Source organism: Corvus brachyrhynchos, unplaced genomic scaffold, assembly GCF_000691975.1.
Source record: "Corvus brachyrhynchos isolate BGI_N302 unplaced genomic scaffold, ASM69197v1 scaffold249, whole genome shotgun sequence".
NCBI classification, from domain to species: Eukaryota; Metazoa; Chordata; class Aves; order Passeriformes; family Corvidae; genus Corvus; species Corvus brachyrhynchos.
Window position 1 is genome coordinate 673,390 of NW_008240226.1, and position 19,745 is coordinate 693,134.

Here is a 19,745-nt window from a genome sequence, read left to right on the forward strand (position 1 = left end):
CTGGGACCCCGTGGCTCCCTCTGCCCGGGGCCTCTGTCTGCCCGAAGGAGGGAGGACAGGGCTGTGCGTGAGCGCTGCCCGCACCCGAGCTCTGTGATGTTGACGTGGTTTATCCACCTGCAGCGGGGTGCGTAAAGGGATGGGCGGGGTTTTTGAGCGACACTAGGTGTCACCTGCTTTAAAGGGTAAAATAAAGCAGTGGAACGAGGGCACTTCCTTGGGAAGTAGTTGCGGAGACAGCATCCCGACAGCTGTTGCTCAAGGGCTGCCGCAGAGCAAAGTTTCTCCTTGGGGATCGCCTGGCTCCTCCAGGCGTTTCCCATCGCTTTCCGAGTCCGTGAGCTCTCGACAGCGTGGTGGCACGGGCTCGGTGCGCTCACTGGGGAAGGCTCTGACCGTCCAGTGTTTGCACCCACCTCTGTTATTACCAGACGTGTTCAGAGCAGAGTTTCACTTCTTTTACATGTGTGAAGTGATTGATTTTTAAAAATATGCTGGGTGATTCTTGCTACCATCACTTATGGTCAAATAAAAAAATCCTGAAAGTTAAATTAAAGTTTCATGAAATATACATATGGGTGTAGTTGTTATCAGCCTTATGGAGTACTTGTTCTCAGGTGCTGCCTGGTTGCAGGTAAAGGATAACTAAGAATCATGAGGTGGTGTGATAATAGCTTTTAAGTTATGTTGGTTAGGTACAGATTTCCTGTTAAGGAACCAACATGGATAATACTTGCTAACTTGGATATAGAGACCTGTACCCTGACTGTCACCGGGCAGGGTTATGACACAGGATGCTTGTGCTGGCCTTGCCAATTACCATTCTCAAGTGAACATTTGTCATAGCATGCTGGTGATTTTACTTACGTAGTTTTGTAGAAATACTCCATGTTAAATATGATATTATTCTTCTTCATCCCTGAAAATAGAGAATTCTTTAAGAAAGGAAAATTATTAGTCAAGGCACTTTGGTTCACAGACCTTTTAACTATAACTAGTTTTCATACTAACCATACTAGGTAAGTTTAATACAAATCACACACAGTTATTATTTGTTTCTAAAAGAGGAAAATGATGGCACATAATAGCCCTCTGAAAAGAGTCCTGGTTTGATAATTTGAAACTTTGTTTTTGGTCCATTTGCTTACTAAGAAATTCTAATTTGTTCTCGCAACAATTACTGTATCTGCAGCAAAGGTAAAGGTTACTTGTATCTACTTTATCTTTGGCTAAGCATACTTGAGTTTAAGTCTGTGCTTTTATTGTAGACTGTGGCATGTACTTCAGATGAACTGTCTTGTATTAGTAGACCAAGCTGTGTGCCTCAACATGTGTTGAGATGTCAGAAGAGCTAAACTTGCATGTCCTGTTTCTACAATTTGGTCACGTTTAATGCAGTCTGAAATAAACCTTTTGAAGTTCAAAATTAAATAATTAAATTGGAACTTAAAATGTGTTTCACCTGTATAGACACATGTTATCCTGTGTCAGCTGTGTGGCCTGTGTACTGCATGAAGAATGCTTAAAGGGGAAGCTTCTTCTCCCCCCCCCCCCCCCCAAAAAAAACAAACACCACCACCCCACCTCTCCCTAACTTGAAAATTTAAAAATCCATGTTTATGGTTCCTCATGTTTACATCACCTGGTAGCCTTTGGGAGGGGGAAGCTGTCGTACTTGTTGTGCCACTTGTGTCTCTGAAATTTTGAAAAATCTGGAAAACTACTGATTTGACGAAGTTGCTTCTTGTTTTTGCAGCACGTCAGTGCTTTCGTGCTCTAAAGTTGATAAAGAAAGATTGCCTTCTATCACTGCATGTCTCACGATGTGCCTCTACTGCCTCTGTGCCTCGCATAACTACGCATTACACAATTCATCCTCGGGACAAAGACAAACGATGGGAAGGTAAAAACATTGCATTCTTTAAAAGCTGCTTTATTATTATTATTGCTGAGTTTTAAAGACAGTAAAATGTGTTGCTGGTTTTTTTCTCTTTATGGAAATTCTCTATGATTAAATACAGTACTGATATTTCAAATGAAATTTTTGGTTGTTATCTCATGATGAGTGTCTTCAGTGCTATACGGTAGCATCAAAAGAAACTTCATGCTTGTTTTTAGAAAGAAAATATACAAGCAGCTTTTGGTTTAGTGATTGTCGTCACAAGATTTAGTTCTGTTCAGTACGTATCTGCTTGGTTTTTCAGTTGTTCTTACAGTGAGGGTTTAGGTTTAGTGAGAGAGGGGTTGGAAGAAATTGGAGATTGGATTATGTCATTATCTTTTTTTTTTTATTGAAGGGGTAAACATGGAAAGATTTGCAGAGGAAGCTGATGTTGTCATTGTGGGAGCAGGCCCTGCAGGCCTCTCTGCAGCCATTCGACTCAAACAGTTGGCTGCTGAGCACAGCAAAGAAGTGCGTGTTTGTCTGGTGGAAAAGGCTTCTCAGATTGGTGCACATACATTGTCTGGTGCTTGTCTCGAGCCAAGGTCCTTAGAAGAACTCTTTCCAGACTGGAAGGAGCGAGGGGTATGTATAAGCATGTAAATACTGAAGTTAATTACTAATTACTTGTAATGAACTTCATCTCTGACTCATTCTGGTATGAGTTAGTACCTGGTACCATTAGTAATTAGTACCATTTTAAAATACATCGATGGAACAAAACAAAAGCAGGTACCTTCTTTTTAGTCTGTTTCCTCTAGTTCAACAGCGCTAAAGGTTTTCTGTCTACTGCTGTCTAATGTGGCCTTTGCTCTTTCCTGTAGTAGTCCTACTTCATATACACAACATGTCTGGTGCAGCCTGGGGTGCCCTGCACTTGCTGCCTTTGTGCAGAATCCAGCTCCTGTGCACAAGTAGGAAGATGCTTGGTTCTTACCAATGACAGGCTTGCTGCTTCTGTACAGTAGCTCTTCATGCAAATGGCACTGAGTACACTGACTTTTGTGCAGACACTGTGGTGTAACGAAGGCCTAAGATGATTTTAGGAGGGACGACAGCAGGAAATGAGCTGCCATCTCTCCCAGAACAGCCATCTGACTTGCAGCCAGCTGCCTGCTATCACCTGAGAGCTGCGAGAAGTCAACCTCTTTGGTTTGCCTTACTGTGATAAATGTGCAAGTTGAGCTGCCTTCTTTAGAAAGGTGTAGAATATTGATGTAGTACAAGCCTATGTACAATAGATGTTATTTGCAAAGCCATATTTTATATTTTTAACCTCAGTAGTTGTGTTGATTCTTGCCTGATGACTGCCTCATAAAGTACTTTATCTTCTCTTTTGTGATACCTTCCTTTAGAAGTGCTATACTAAACCTGCACTTGACTGCCAGTTTGATTGTTTGATTTTGTTGTTACTGTTGGATAGGCTAAGAAAACATAACTCTCTACTTCTCCTATTTTATTTTTGTAGGCTCCACTTAATACTCCTGTAACTGAAGACAAGTTTGGAATTTTAACAGAGAAATCTAGAATTCCAGTGCCAATTCTTCCCGGTAAAGTTTGGTGAGGGAGAAGAGAGTCACCTTCCTCTGTGTCTTTTTCAACTTCTCCATGAATCAAAACAAGTTTGATTCAGTGTAGTGCAGCAAGTGTATGTAGAATGTAATAGGTTACAGTGATACACTCTGTGTTGGTGATGGCTGTGATAACAGATGACACTACCTTGAAGATAGCAGCTGTAGATGTGACATCTGCTGTGTACAGCCTCAGTTATTTTGCTTAGTGTCCGATGTTTTATATGTGTGTGTGTCTTTTTTTGCCTAGGACTTCCGATGGTTAATCATGGAAATTACATAGTACGTCTGGGCCACTTTGTGAGTTGGCTAGGTGAACAAGCAGAAGCTTTGGGTGTTGAGATATATCCAGGCTATGCAGCAGCTGAGGTACTAATGACATCAGTGTGTGTATATGAAAAGTGGCTTTGGAACCCCTCTCAGTGCAGTCATGACCATTTGTACATGTGCAACTTTCCTTTTAACAGATATGTATTGTGAAAACTGTGTTTCTGTGTCTAAATTCCCTGGCTCAGATCTAGTGGATCATGCAGTATGTGAATGAATGTGTAACCTTCATGTTTGACCATTAAAGCCATGGTGCTTAAAAGTTCTGCTTTAGAACTTCTAATGAATAGATTCAAAGTACAGATCATTACAATGGTTTTTGTTTGTTTGTTCAAATATTTCCAAAGGTACTTTTTCATGAAGATGGTAGCGTGAAAGGGATAGCAACTAATGATGTAGGCATTCAGAAGGATGGAGCACCTAAAGTAAGTATCTATTCTTACCCATAACTAGGGGTCTAATTATGGAAATTGTGATACATCTGCTTCTACTGCCATCAGTAGTCTTGCACCATGAGAAAAGTTGTAGAATTCAGTACCTGTCTTCCCTCTCTGTATTTAACTGGATCAATTACCTGTGAAAGTTCTGGTCTCAGACGTTGTAATATTCTTCTGAGATTAGTAGAAAAAACATTTTCAGAGAAGTTACCTCAAAGGAGATATTGTAAGGGTGTTTGGCATATGTCAAATCAGGAAACAAAGGAAAGAATTCCAGGAACTCCTGGAAAAAAGGCCCAAAGGTGAAATAGAAGGCCTTAGTCCAGCTGGTAACTAGCTGGTAACTAAGAGAGTATACTTCTGGCTGGTTTGGTTTTCTTGATATTTACAGCTGCAGTTGCACTTGCTGAGAGTGTCTACCTTGTTGGGGCAAGGTACATACTGGGTTGTTATACGTTTATGCTGGTGTTGGTCATGTTTCTGCATCTAGAAGGTGACTTGACTACCTGCCCTAAGTGTAAGACTTGGATTTTTGGTTTTTTTTCTGGAATCCAGAACCTGCCCTAAGTGTGCTGTTTCCCTGTATGATATGTTGGGAGAATGTAGCACCTCAGAGTTACTTGGAACAACTTTCACGCAGGGTTATTTGACTACATAAATTAGGAGTGCGAGATTTTTCTTAACATTTACTTTCTTTTATGAAGTTTCTTTCTGGTTTCCTATAGTTTCAGAGGTATTCACTTTCACATAGAGTGTGGGCTATTTTTCCCCATTTAAGGCAGGGAGTGAGAAGAAAAGACTTGTTCTTGTTTTGAGAGAACATAGCCAGTGGAGGAGTAATTTATTTTTCCAGTGTAATATTGTGTATCTGCTGTAGGGGACAGACACGCTCTTGTTTTCCAGTGCATGTTTTGTCCAGAAGGTGGCACAAGTAACGTGTGCAGCTTCTGCGGCAGTGAAGCTTTGTGGGGGTTTGTTTTAAGATGGGAAGCAACGATTTTAGCTGTATTTTTTAACATCCTCAAAACATAGTTTGGGGTTTTTTTCCCCATTTATTCTGGAAGAAGGTGTCTCTCAACTTCTTTAATGTACATAATGAGTGTGCTGCTACTGCAGCTTTTTTTACTGCACTGCCACTCAGTTCAAGTGTTCTAGCTGTCAGGTGGTTAGCTGGTACTGCCTCCAGTGCACAAAGGCTCAGGTAAATAGATGTAGTTTGTATAACCTCCAAGGCAAGAATATCTTCAATGTGTTTATACAGAGCCTAATCAAATAAACAGTGGTTAATGAATAGATTTTCACCTTGCAGTCAGCACCAACCAAACAAAAATGACAGTGGTAAAAATACATTGTAGAAAGTTGCACATTGATTCTTGTGTAGATACTGGAGAAGGTTGTTAACTATGAAATACGACTCTGTCACATTACTGAAATGTTTCAAATTCACTAATTTCTAATGTTTACATGTGGAGTTGTAGTTAATTTGTTTTACATAAATCTACTTCAAAGTGGACACTAGATATTTTTAATCTTTAGATCAGGAGGTAACTCTTTTTTTAGTATTTTGTAAAATTGATTCATGTTCACGTTGACAATCAGAAGTTCAAAGAGTATAAAAATTTGCAAAATCTCATGACTCCTGTTCAAATGTAATTCTCAGCTAGAGGGAACATTTTCATTTGCTAGGTTTCTTCAGAGGTTTCCAGCCAGTAAGTTACAAACAGATTGCACCTGAGAGACAATTGAAAACCAAAGCAGTAAACTTCTTTTGGACCTGTGCTGGCTTACCTTGAGACGGTTTAATTGGGTACTGCTGGAGGTCTTCATCCAAAACTGTTTTCCTTGTCTTTTTCAACATTGAACTTTCTGACTGAAATCGAGCTTTTTTCTATATAAAAAATTTGCAAACATAATCTATATTCTTGTCCAGTGTGCTCATAGATGCAGGTGATGTACTCATACAGCAGTATGCCAACTTCCCTTATCTGGTTCTCAATCTCATTGTTGGAATTTTTAATGAGCATTTTTTTATAATTATATTTTATTTAGTTTAATTTTACTGTATGTTTTAACGTGCAAAGTTGGAGTAATGTCATAGTATCTTTATTCTGAAGCAGTGGGTCGTTTTGGGAGCAGGGCTGATGCAGGTTTTTTGGATATGGTAATTGTTCAGTCTATGTCATGTGTTGGGGCACACACAATGTTTTATTGTAACGTGGCTTCATGAGCAAAGATTAAAGTGTGAGGTTACAGGTGAAGATTCTTTGTCTGTCAGAGTTCCTTTGCACCATGTGAATGAGCAGATCTGATAAAAGCATCCTCTGATCTGGAAAAGATTCTCTTTTTTCAGTGACGAATAGCAATTCACTGTAGTGCTGCTTTACTGCAATTCCCTTCCAAGACTTGCCAGGGGTGCGTCATGGTTAGGTGGAAAGGACAGCTGAACTTGAACCATAATTTGCAATGGTTTGTAGGTTTTGAGCTGTGTTACCAAGTAGTGTAAAATCTCTTTATTATTCTCCATTTTCTTGCTGTCAGTTTGGTGTGGCACAGACCTAACTGCTGATGAAATGCTGTCCTTTTGCAGGCTACCTTTGAAAGAGGCTTGGAACTCCATGCTAAAGTCACAGTCTTTGCTGAAGGTTGTCATGGACATCTAGCCAAACAGCTGTACAAAAAATACAACCTAAGGGAGAACTGTCAACCCCAGAGCTATGGCATTGGATTGAAAGAGGTATCACTTGCATAATTTTAACAATTAAGGAAAATACCATAAGACTTTAAGGTAGCTCCTGTTTGCTTTCTAGCTAATTTGTGTAAGACATGAGAATTAAAGAATTTGGGTTACACTTTCAGACTTCAGAATCTTTGCTGTTCTGAAGCTGATCAGAGCTGATGCTTGCTGAATGTTGTGACTGTTCCGATTCAGCTGCTGCTTCTCTTGTATCTGTTACAACTAGAGGTACCTGTGAATCCGCTCTGTTAACATTTTCAAATTAGTTTCATTTGTGAAATCTGTTTTCAATACTTGTACTAAATGAGAGAGGGATTTGTGCTGCCTAATTTTGGGGGGGTTTAGTACATGAGGAGGGAAGAAAAGACTTTCTGTATATTAATGAAAGAGAGGGAAGAGAGCTGTTCCAGATGATGAGTCGTGGTCTCTGAAACACCTTCTGGATGAGCCTTTTTTTAAAAAAAACCTCCCATCATTGGGCATATAAAATTGGGATAGGAATGAGGTTTCCTTTTTAAAATATTCTATACTCAGGAAATATCACTCGTGAAAAGGAGCTGTATTATTTTAGAATATGTTCAGAGTTTTGACCATGACATATTCTTTATTTATTACTTTAAGTATGTGCTTACAGCTACAAAATATTTGTTAAATGATGAGTTTACACTTCTGTAGAGAATAACTACTCTGTAAGTATACAGCAGAATCTTGGTTACAGTTTCTAATACTGAGGTTGTCAGTAAAGAAGGGTTTTCCTGTAGAGTTCCCTTGCTTCCAGATGAGACTGTGTCTTCTTTAGCAAAAGGTGCAGTCCAGTAGGAGTGGATCTGAAGTGGAGCAGTTGGTGCTCATGAGCTGGTATCTGTACTATGCACTCCTCAGGTTTATTTTTATTTTGGACTAGCTGTGATCTAGTCCCATGGACTGAGTGCTCTTTCATGACTGGAATGCTTTAGATGGACTTTCAGGACCCAGTCTTTCAGTTTCATATTGAAGGAATCCAGTGCATGCCTTCCATGGCTGCTGTATGATGGGAATCAAAGCACAGTAAGTGGGTGGAATCAGAAGTCCCATTCAAAAATGTGTTCTTTAATCTGAACTGGAACTTTAATGTAGACGTACCCTCCATGCCTGAGCTGATCTTATGGTGCTCTAGTGCCCTTCTGTCATTAGACTGTGCCTGGCACGTATCTCCATGGTGAAAAGATGTTTTGTGAAATGAGCAGGAAATAGACTCACTCCTGAAAACATGAAAATGCTTCTCTGAGTTCACCATGGGTCAGTGGAGCACTGGAAATGTGTAGGAGACAGCAGAGACAGGACAATTTGTTTGACAGAAAATATTTACATCAACTCAGGCATATTGCTTTGTCCTGACCTTGAAAACTTACAAGATAATTCATAGAATTGTACGAAAAAAAAATACTCTTAAAGAAAAAAAGTCAACATAAGCATTGTATTCTGTAGCAGAAGTATCTGTCGAAGTCACTAATATTAGGAATCTTGTGGTTGAATGAAAATTTTGGGTGTAGTACTGCAGTCTCAGTCACATTTTCTGATACACAACATTTAAAGAAAGAGAGATATTGTGAAAATCTTCAGTGGTAATCTAAAAAAACTGTACTTAACAGCTGGCATATTGCTGTATGAAGTTTTGCATTGCTCATAGGAGTAAATAAAATTTCTCCTATATGTAATTGTGTGTTTGTCTTTGATTATATTATTGAAAGGCCATTACTTTGCAATCTGAAGTAATTTTTTGGTCATCTTCATTTCAGTTATGGACTATTGATGAAAAGAAATGGAAACCAGGAAGAGTGGAACATACTGTAGGCTGGCCTTTAGACAGACATACATATGGAGGATCCTTTCTTTATCACTTAAATGAGCCTGAACCTTTAGTTGCTCTTGGATTTGTGGTAAGTGAAGTTAGTTTTTTCATGCTTGCTTGTTGTTTGATCTTCATTTTTATGCAGTTTCTTTTCTCTGTTTTAATGAGAAAATGTAAATACAAGAATAGCAACAGACCAAATTTAGTCCTTTCTCAATCTTAAGTGTTCTTATGCCCGTATTAGGGAAGGCTAATTTGTCATATTCATCTGTCTTTAATCCAGTGTCTTTTATTGAGACCAACTAGAAAACCTTCAAATAATTTCTTTGCAAACCAAGCAAATTTTGGTAAAGGCAAAACCAAATGACTAATCAAAACTGTGCTCAAAAAATTTTTGCAAGTTAGGAAATCTAAATCACATGCACTTTGTACAGTTCCATTTCCTAATTCATGTGTCAACCTTGTGTGTAACTCCATTTTTTGAGAGAGGCATATAAAGTGGAAGCACTGCTGTGCTACAAGCAATATCCCTTTAATTTCTGAGCTCTTCACTTTGTTTTTGGTATTCTCCACCCCAGCTGGCCTTGCCCTCTTTAGCAACTGCCTTTCTGAATTGGGCAGGCAGCTTCTTCCTGCTTATTGCCTCTTTATCAGAAGCAGTGAGATCACTAGAGATAGCGTGATGTCATTCTGGCAGCCAGTTGATGCAAGGAGCAAGAGTTGGAAATATTCTCTATCACCTACAGTTCAAAATGAAAAATTCACTATTTACCCTGTGCATGTGCTTGAACAGAGATGTTGTAAGAGTCAAGCACACAAACTGGACTTTCAGCAGCATGGGACTGAGCTGACACTTCTGTCTCCTAGATTTCAGAAGGATTACAGTGTGTGTGAAAAACTCTATTTCTGTCTGTTATGTAAGAAATATTGAAAAAAAACTTTTTAGCTTTTTTCAGACACGTGTACTTGTCCTGTACAGATTTCCAGTATTGGAATTAATAAGTACATGCAGTAGATATTCAAATTCTGTTTGGTTTTAGAAGGGCAGAGAGCTCTAATTCTCACAGAGAATGGGAGGTAATCAGTAATGTTCATAATCTCTCCAGAGAGGAAAAAATCAACTTCTCTGTCAACACGCAATCACCTTTTTGTCTCTGAACTTTATGCCTATTTCAGTCTGAGATGATTCTTGCAGTAGGGTTATTTTACCCTTAGTTTGAAACTTGTTCATTAATTTTATCCTGTCAGCAAAGTAGATGTAAGCACTGCTCTAAAAGCAGTGAGCTGCCACAGAAATAAGTCTTGATTGCTGCTGACTCATGATATATATTATTATTTATCTCCAGTAAAGCTTACAGGAACCAGAAATAATTCCTTTCTCAAAAGAGAAAAATTCAGCAACAGAATTCTTTTTAAGAATTTATCTTAAAGATGGGAAATACAGAGTATATATTTGGGCAAATCCTCAAATGCATAAGAATTCTGGGCATCCAGCCCACTGGCAATCTTTTTTCTCCCATTTTGTGCTTTCATCATTGCTTCCCTGTGCTTTATTACAATGGCTCACCTAATTGGAAATTATAATTGACTACTAAACAATTTGAAGAACTGTTTAAAGTATGTGAGCACAAGGATATAACGATCAAAAAATAATTGTTTACATTTTCCTTCAGCTTTTCTAGGGCAGAGGTTGAAATACAAATTTAAAACAAGTTTTCATGCTTAATGCCACCCATTAAACCATGCTTAATTTAATCCATTTTATTCCAAAGACAGCTAGAAGGTGGTTACAATGCAATTAAATATTTTCCATGTTTCAGGTGGGGACAAGAACAGACTTGTAGCAGCAAATATTCAGATTTGCTTCTGCTGTACCATTAATAGAATGTATTTTTGCTAGTAGTTTAAGTAGAAAGATCCTGAGGTTGCTTTAGTATAAAATTGATTTAAAGACTTGATGCAGTAATGTGCAATTGTTTTATTTTCAAATTTCTGTTGAAATTGCATACCTTATTTTTATTAATGTGCACTTTTTCTTTTTTAAGGTTGGTTTAGATTATCAAAATCCCTATTTGAATCCATTTAGGGAATTTCAGAGGTGGAAGCACCATCCTAGTGTACAGCCTACTTTGGAGGGTGGAACAAGGATTGCCTACGGTGCCAGAGCATTAAATGAAGGTGGTATCCAGGTAATTCTTTTCACAAAGTTTTTAACTTTGAGTTCTCTATAGCCACGTATTTAGTGCTGTAGATTTGGATTGCATGCTATACCAAATGTTCTGCTGGACAGAAGAACTTTCTTGTCTTGCTGAGTACTGGCTGCTGAGATTTGCTTGATGTAGGCTCTGTCATACTGAAAATCTGACATATTCACTTTACTTTCTAAATGAAATACTGAATTATAGAAATGTTTAGATTGGAAAAGACCATTTACATCATTGATTCCAATCACTGGTCCACCACTGCCAAGTCTGCCACTAAACCACATCCCTAAGTGCCACATCTGTAGGTCTTATCTGGGCATGGCGACTCAACCACTTCCCTGGGCAGCTTGTGCAAGTGCCTGACAACCTTTCCTGTGAAGATATTTTTCCTAATATCCAATCTAAACCTCCTCTGGCACAACTTGAGGCCCTTTCCTCTCTTCCTGTCACATGTTACTTGGGAGAAGAGACTGACCCTCACCTCAGTACAGCCTCCTTTCAGGTGGTTGTAGAGAGTGGTAAGGGCTCCCCTGAGCCTCCTTTTCTCCAGGCTAAACACCCTCAGCTCCCTCAGCTGCTCTTCATAAGACCCGAGCTTTGTGAACTCCATTGCCCTTCTCTGGACACACTCCAGCACTTTCATGTCTTGTGAGGGGCCCAAAACTGGACAAAGGATTCAAGATACAGCATCACCAGTGCCAGCTACAGGGAAATAATCACTGCCCTCGTCCTGCTGGCCACATTATTTCTGATCTAAGCTAGGATGCCATTGGCCTTCTTGGCCACCTGGCACATGCTGGCTCATGTTCAGCTGGCAGGACTCCCGTGTCCTTTTTTGCTAGGCAGTTTTCCAGTCACTCTGCCCCAAGCCTAAGGCACTGCATGGGGCTGTCGTAACCCAAGGACAGGACAGAGCACTTTTCCCTCACTGGATGTCAGTATAATTGGCCTTGGTCCATAGATCCATCCTGTCCAGATCCCTCTGCAGCAGATTAACACTCCCACCCAGCTCAGTGTTGCCTGTAGACTGACTGGGTGCACTCAATCCCCTTGTCGAGGTTATTGATAAAGATATTAAACAGGGCTGGCCGCAGTACCAAGCCCTGGGGAACCCCCCCCAGTGACTGGCTGCCAGCTGGATGGAGCTCCATTCACTAACACTGAGCCCAGACATCCTGACAGTTTTTTACCCAGCAAAGAGTGTTTGTCCAAGCCATGAGCAGCCAGTGAAGTGGAATTTATATTGCAGTCAAGTATGTTCAGCAGCAAAGCCCACAGACAATCTTTTGTTTTGCCTGGAATCTTGGGGAAGACAGGGTAGTACCACTGATCTGTTCCTGTGGGGTCTTCCAAATTACTTGTTTATCCTAGTAAAAGGAACCCCTTTTCAGTGTTTGAGCCTGAAGTCACTGATGGTGCTGAATTTGTAATGTAGTTTGGCAGGTAAATCTTTACCTCTTCACATACAAATACTTTGAGTCTCTTTCATGCACAGCTTTGAATTTCTGCTTTCTTGGGAGGTGGAATACTTTGTTCATTTTGTTGACTTAAGTAGTGTAAAAGGTAAAATTTTGAGTAAGTATTCATCAAGACTTAAAGTCAGTTGAAAGGGCTGGAAAAGCTTGCCAAAAAAAGGGTCTGGAGTTTGTATTTAACAGTTTTAAAGTACTTTCAACCTGTTAGCTTCTCATCTTGAAACACAGGTCATGGCAGTGTGTTCTCTGTACTCCCAGATCTATTTTCTAGATGCTCCTTTCAGTTCGGACCTTAAAACTAGCCTGAGTGTTTGTGATCTGCAGCCTGTATGTGGGGCGATTCCACTCTGCCCTCTGACTACTTTGCCTTTCCTTTTTCAACCTCTTCTTCTTAGTATAAATGTGGCTTCACACAGTTTCTGCAATACAAGTGGAATTCTTCAGCAGCATCACTCTTGTCACAGTCGTGTGGAGTTAGGCTTTGACCTCAGTGTGCGTTGCTGGGAGTGAGTCATGTGGGTTCAGGAAGCAACTTCTTGACTACACCCATGCTGCACATTTAATCAATCGGAGCGTTGATTTTGTCCACTCTGCAGTGGAAATATGTCATATCATGCTGTAACATAGCTGTGTTACTGGCTTATTTCAAAAACCATTGCCATTCCATTATTAACACAGATAAGTTGCAAAATACCAAGATGTTTTAATCTAGACTTTTATGCAAGAGGGGCTTCTTTTTCCACCCTGTGCACTGGTTTCTCTATCACAGATAGTCATTGAATTTCTGGCTTTGGTGGAGTAGCCAAGTGTGACTTTAGTTGCATCCTCCTTACACTCAAAATGTATGGCTGAAAGAACACAGTATTTTTTAAAGTCACTTACAGACATTGTGCTAAGTTACACAGTCAGTAGAACTAGAGCTCTTGCACATCTCTGCCTCATCTTTGGACATCTTTGCTGGATTTAAACCAACATGTCCCTTACTTTGCATTGTTCCTAATATAAAAGCATGCTTTGTTTTGTTGGTTTTTGGTGGTTTTTTCACATTTCCTGTAGATAGATTTGTTTAGTTGATCATGAAGTCACTCTTTTAAAATACTGTTTTTAATACATGGCTTCAGTGAAAAAAAGCTTTATTGATGATTCACTTAGGAAGAGTTTTAAGATTAGCTCTTTTGCATGTGTTGCTTTGATTAATAACTGTAGCAGTCTGACTCATTTGTATCACTGTAGTCCAGGAATATTTTCTTATGTAAGTCATTCTGTAGCTCCAGTTTTTGATTTTGGTAACAGTATTGCATCAAATAGGTGTAGAGAATTACCATCAACCTCAGCTTTTTTGTGAGTTATAGATAACCTTATGGCCATGATCTTCAGTCTTTAACACAGAGTGAAGGCGGAAGAAGAGTACACGTGGTTTTTAGGGTATGTGGAAGGCAGGATCAGAATTTAGTAGCTTAATCTCTGTAGCTACTATTTCTTAATCTTACTAAAATTGCAAAATGAAGCACTTAAATTCCCATGCACCCTCTATTTCATCTCCATTTTATCAAAAACCTTTGAAAGGTTTAAGGATTTTGTGGAAAAAATAAAAGGTGTTGCAGTTGTTGAACAGTGTATGCTATGAATACCAGGGGGAAAAACCTTTATATTGATGACCCATTTAAGTGTCAAACATTAGACTCACTTAACAGATTTTAAGCCCTGAGCTGAGTAAGGGGAGGAAGAACATGAGGTTTCCCATCTGCTGGCAGGAAAGACTCTGCAGGGAGCAGGTGTCTCCCCTTCTCCAAAGCAGCCTTGTTATGTGTCTGTATCTCAGGGGCAGGGACGGCTTGTGCCATACTGGCATGATGTGTTTCTTCAACTAACTGTGAAAATAGGCACCAAGTGCCATAGTACTAGTAATGAGAATTACTGCCAAAGCTGCAGGATGTGCAACCTTTTGTGTTACATGACTAATCTTTAATCTCATTTATTCTTTAGCAATATGTTGGTCACTATTTGCATATTATGTGAAACAGTGGTTGCAGAAGAAAAGTACTTGATCACCATCTTTCTATGCAATTCAAAGAGCCAGTCAAGAAATCTTTCTATGCTTATGTCAGTGCTGCACCATTGCATCCTAATAGATCTAACAGAGCGGCTGTTTTCTGTGAAAAGAGAGAACATCCTATATACTTAATCCCTTTGAAATAGTGTTATGTAGCTGAACTTAAGACTTCTGGTCCCAGAAAAGTAAGTTGTAGTTGTGTTTTCAGCCTGAATTACCTTTCCTATGAACCAAATCACTACATCCCTGATTAAACAAATTGCACAGAACACAGAAGAAATGCTATGTAATACTTTTTTTTTAGTGATTGCCATATGACTATTCAAAAGTAAGCAGTCCTTGGTGACTAGTAAAGAGCTAACACCTGAACAAGCAGAAGAAACAAAACTTTTGGTTTGGGTTATCTTAAAGTACAAGGGATATATTTTTCATGAAGTAAAGGTACTTGTTTAGGGTAAAGCTATTTAGGCTACTGCAAAATGAATTCTTTCAGACAGTTTTAATAAAAGCAGGATGCTAGTTTAAGAAGTGCTGCTCATTACTAAAGACTTTGGAGGAACGGTATGTTCAAAACTTGCCTACAGCAATTTTAGAGTTAGGCTTTGATCAGAGCTTTCTGCTCAAAGTTCTGCAGTCAGTCTGCATTTTGAAGCTGTTCCCTGTCTAAAATCTGCATCACCTTGGTAGCTGAGGTATTCCTTAGTTAATATAGGTGTATAACATAGTATATTAATATTATTGGCCTGATATTTGCAAATCGTCTGGCTGTGTTAGGTTTGTGAGTGGACCATATTCTATGACATTATGCTTACAGAACGGGAGTAAGATGGTGATTTTGCACCAAAATATATTTGTTGGCTGCTGAGCAACTTCTAAAATAAGGGGGAGGGGGACAGGCATGATGGCATTGTGCAGTTTCACAGAAAAAAAATTGTGGAAAAAAACACTGTGAGATGAGATGAGTACAACTTACTGTGTGGAGAGCAGGGAATTGGAGAGTTGGGTTTTTATTTTAAAGAGTTCACTTGAGGCTGAAGGAGGAAAACTGTATCGGTGGGTGACACTGCTGAAGTTTTGTTGCAGATAAAGCAGCTGGAGAGAGGATGTAAGGAAAGTGTTGCCACTTTCATACTCAGCACAAGTACCATGTCTGTGTTCCTGTATGCATACTACACTAAAATTCCTTGACTAAGTGGAGTCACTGGTGCATGTTTAGAGAGCACACATGCAAGTCTGAAAATGGAAAGGACACTCAAGCCTTATGCCAGTTTAATTTCGAGAATGTTATTTTCATTTTAAAAAACAAGAACAACAAAACCACCTTTCTTTCTGTTTTCTCTTCAGTCAATACCCAAACTCACCTTCCCAGGTGGATTATTAATTGGTTGCAGTCCTGGACTCATGAATGTTCCCAAGATCAAAGGAACACATACTGCAATGAAAAGTGGCATGTTGGCTTCAGAAGCCATTTTTAGTCAATTAATCAACGAAAACCTCCAATCAAAGACAATAGGTAAGATCACTGTACTTTGAGTTGTAATTACCTTGTGTTCAATTAGAACCACCACCAGCTAACAGCAGTAATTAATCTGGCTGAAAGAATTAGTTGGAAATGTGAATAAATAATGAAATGGATGTGCTTAAAATTTATTTTATTATTTATTTTATGTATTTTATTTATTTACTATTGATAATGTCAAATGATTTAAGAAAGAAATTGCTCACTTATTCACAAGTATTGATCCTGCTGCTAGAACTTCTAATGACCATCTTAAAAGTAAGATTATTACTGTATAAGTAAACCAGAATACTTTTGTTCCCACAAACATGTTAAAAAGTAGTGCTTTATGATTCAGAAAGTGTTACTGAAAGCCTGCCGAAACAGGAAAAAAGAAAGGAATAGATTAAATGTCAGCAAAACAGGGTGAGATTTTTCAGATTTGCTCTTACTGTTGTTAGGATACTGTTTTCATTCAGTCCATTTTTTCTGTCCTTTAATCTTTTAGTCGTCTCAGTTTGAGACTACGTGTATTTTATTTTATATGTAATACAAGCACATTGAAGTAACCACCTGCTCCTGACCACCTTGTAGTGATTTGTTTAAGCCTTAGTTGTCCCATGAAATCTGTTAATAAAGTCTGGAGAGAGAGAGAGAATTAGAATTCCAGTCACTCTGGAGATAGACACTACAGCCAGGTGCCACATGATGATCGTTTTAGAAATCTCCTCTCTGTACTGGTGGATTCAGGCCTAATGAGCTCCCATTCAGCTGAAATGTGCCATCCACAGAAGGTGTGCTGAACAATTAAAACTTCAGCTAGACATGCTAAAACGCTTAGAATCCATCTGAAGCTATAAACAGTGTTGGTGGGGTAGTGTGCCACTCTTGTTTGATTATGGACAGGTTTTATATGTTTTTCTTCCAGTCTTGTCAAGACTGGACTATTACAGCCACTTTCCTCTTTGCAGAGATAATGGGCTTTATGAGAAATACAGACTGAAGCATGCTTTTGGTATATAGAAAAGGCTTAAAACTGATTATTTAGAGCATTTATTCCCATATAGTAGTAATGGAGAATGATGAAGGAAAAGCTCTCAAACAATTTTCATTTGAAGAAACTTTTTTTTTGAGATAATTACTTGACTTTTAACTACACTGCAGTAGATGTGTCAAGTGTAAAATACCTAGTATTTGCAAAGAATACAATCAAAGAGTTTAAATCAGAAGTTTGCAGTCAAATAAATCTCATGAATGTGCTCATGAAATAAATAAATCTCATGAAAGGGAGAAATGATCTAGCACTGGCATCATCCATTGAGCCATAGCCATAGTAACTGAAATGGGACTGTGGTTGCAAAACTTGTATGGAAAAAGCTTTTGAACTTGACATTAGAACTGCAAATCTGGCTTTGGATTACAGGCAGACTGTCCTGGTCAGCACTCAGATTCTATGAGCAAGTAGCTGTTTTCCCACTGAGGTGCCAATGCAGCCACCTGTCTAATATTTTGCTGAGGTTTGAGGCAATTTAATGCTGCTTGTGGCTCATTCAGTAGAGGCTACCAACAAAACAGGTCTCTTGATTCAAGAGGCTGAAACATGTACATTCCTAGCTTACAGTTCTGAAATTCTTATTTTGCTGACTTCATTGCTAGCAGTTGCTTTTATTCAGCATCTGCTTTTTATTTCAAGGATAGTCTTGATGTACTATAGGTACCTAACAAGTAATGAATGTACTGCCTTAGGACTTGATGTGCAAGAATATGAAGAGAACCTGAAAAAGTCCTGGGTCTGGAAAGAGCTGTATGCAGTGAGAAACATCCGACCATCCTGCCATAGTGTACTTGGTGTGTATGGAGGGATGATATATACAGGTATATTTTATTGGCTACTGAGAGGAATGGAACCATGGACATTAAAACATCCAGGTAATTTCTTTTATCTCCTGAAGATGATTCTAGATTTATAGGTCAGTCTTTTCCGGTCTTAGTTTCAGCTGGTGCACATCTGGTCCAGTGGTGAGGTGTTAAAGTGTGCAAAGGAAATTGATAAAGCATTGAAGCAGACTTTGTCGTATTAGCTACCATACAATGTAAATGAAGACATTAAAACAGTGCTTAGTACAACTTAGTATAGTCTTTTGTCTTGTGAAAAAGGCTACCTTTTATTAAGCACTTCATTCTGATGACAAGGGAAGTTAAAACAGCTTAGTTAAATTGTTCTTGAGTAACTGCAAATTACAGTAATTCTATACTGAAATTTATTAAAAATATATTTAGGACCAGATTTTGCTCAGCTCAAGCCGGCCAAAGACTGCACACCTATTGAATACCCAAAGCCTGATGGAAAAATCAGTTTTGATCTCCTGTCATCTGTGGCTTTAAGTGGTACAAACCATGAACATGACCAGCCTGCTCATTTAACTCTCAAAGATGACAGCGTCCCTGTGAGCAAGAATCTGGCCGAATTCGATGGACCAGAGCAAAGATTTTGTCCAGCAGGTAGGTAACAAAAATGTGTGTGTCAGCTCCTTCTGCAAGATGAAAGACTAAGTACTTCAGGAGGAGGCCACCTGGCCTACTACTTACTTCAAGCATTCCATTCTAATTTTCCTCCTAGAAGGGGGTTCAGTTGCAGGTCTTAAAATATGCCAGCAGTACTTTTGTGATGAAATAACTATTAAACATGGAAGAAGGGAATTAAAACACATTAGTAATATATTTCCCTCATTACAGTTGCTGGTAAGTAGAGTATGCATGCAGGGGGAAGCTGTTCAGCAAAGTGATAGCTCCCTTCTTGTCTTTGCAGGGGTCTATGAGTACGTTCCTCTGGAAACGGGAGAAGGATCAAGGCTGCAGATAAATGCTCAGAACTGTGTCCACTGCAAAACATGTGATATTAAAGACCCAAGTCAGAACATTAACTGGGTAGTACCTGAAGGTGGAGGAGGACCAGCTTATAATGGAATGTAAACTGACAGGAGATCTATTCAGTGACTTCTTATCAACAACAATTATGTTGGAGTATTTTATGCTGCAGCGTAATTAACGTACGGCACTGACTTGATTGTTAAGGGTTTGAGACTAATGTGCCATTCTGAATTTTACCTATGACTGTTGCATTAAACAGAAAGTTGGTGCCTTCTGGTTAAACCCTAGCCTTATTTGAATAGGACTTCTTTACAGGAGCTGTATGGCAGGCAGAAGTTCTTCTCAGGACTGACAAAGGAGCCTTGGATCTTGGATTTACTGCTGAAGTTCAGTGGTAAAAAGAGCAATATCCAGAACTGTGCGTATGGTGGAGTAACTTAGTACCCACCTTAAAAAAATGTATTTTCTCTCTCTAGCTGGAGTGATTTACTATATGTAATCCTACCTGGCAGTCAGGGAAATAAATCAGTTTAGAAAATTTTCACTGCTTTTAAGTGTTACATTTTACATCAAATTTACAGTTGGTTTTTTTTTCCTGATGATAATAGGAAATACCTACTGTAAAGTGGGTTTAAAAAAAAATAATACTTGCATCTTCATTCTATGTCTACCAGCATTTTTATTCCTCCCAAGAAATCAGGCTGCTCTAATAGAAACAATGAAGATGCCTAAATTGTCTTCATGTGAAACCAAGCTGCTTAGGAAGCACTATTAAGCTGTGAAAACAACCACCATGGCTTTA

General features: G+C 39.0%; 1 protein-coding gene across 1 annotated transcript; it reads left to right on the top strand.

Annotated features, from left to right (window-relative positions):
- Positions 1–1,760: 1,760 nt before the first annotated feature.
- ETFDH (electron transfer flavoprotein dehydrogenase) lies at positions 1,761–19,487 on the top strand. Its single transcript, XM_008641917.2, has 12 exons — positions 1,761–1,903; positions 2,298–2,527; positions 3,411–3,492; positions 3,764–3,882; positions 4,188–4,265; positions 6,865–7,011; positions 8,790–8,930; positions 10,888–11,031; positions 15,919–16,087; positions 17,819–18,001; positions 18,353–18,574; positions 18,882–19,487. The coding sequence occupies exons 2-12, from the start codon at positions 2,306–2,308 to the stop codon at positions 19,043–19,045; spliced, it is 1,671 nt and encodes a 556-aa protein (XP_008640139.1). The 5' UTR covers positions 1,761–1,903; positions 2,298–2,305; the 3' UTR covers positions 19,046–19,487.
- Positions 19,488–19,745: the final 258 nt, after the last annotated feature.

Coding starts and splice junctions, on each gene's coding strand:
- ETFDH (XM_008641917.2), top strand. CDS start 2,306: ATGGAAAGATTTGCAGAGGAAGCTGATGTTGTCATTGTGGGAGCAGGC. Junction 8,931..10,887: donor TAGTTGCTCTTGGATTTGTG/GTAAGTGAAGTT, acceptor TTCTTTTTTAAG/GTTGGTTTAGATTATCAAAA. Junction 11,032..15,918: donor TAAATGAAGGTGGTATCCAG/GTAATTCTTTTC, acceptor TTTTCTCTTCAG/TCAATACCCAAACTCACCTT.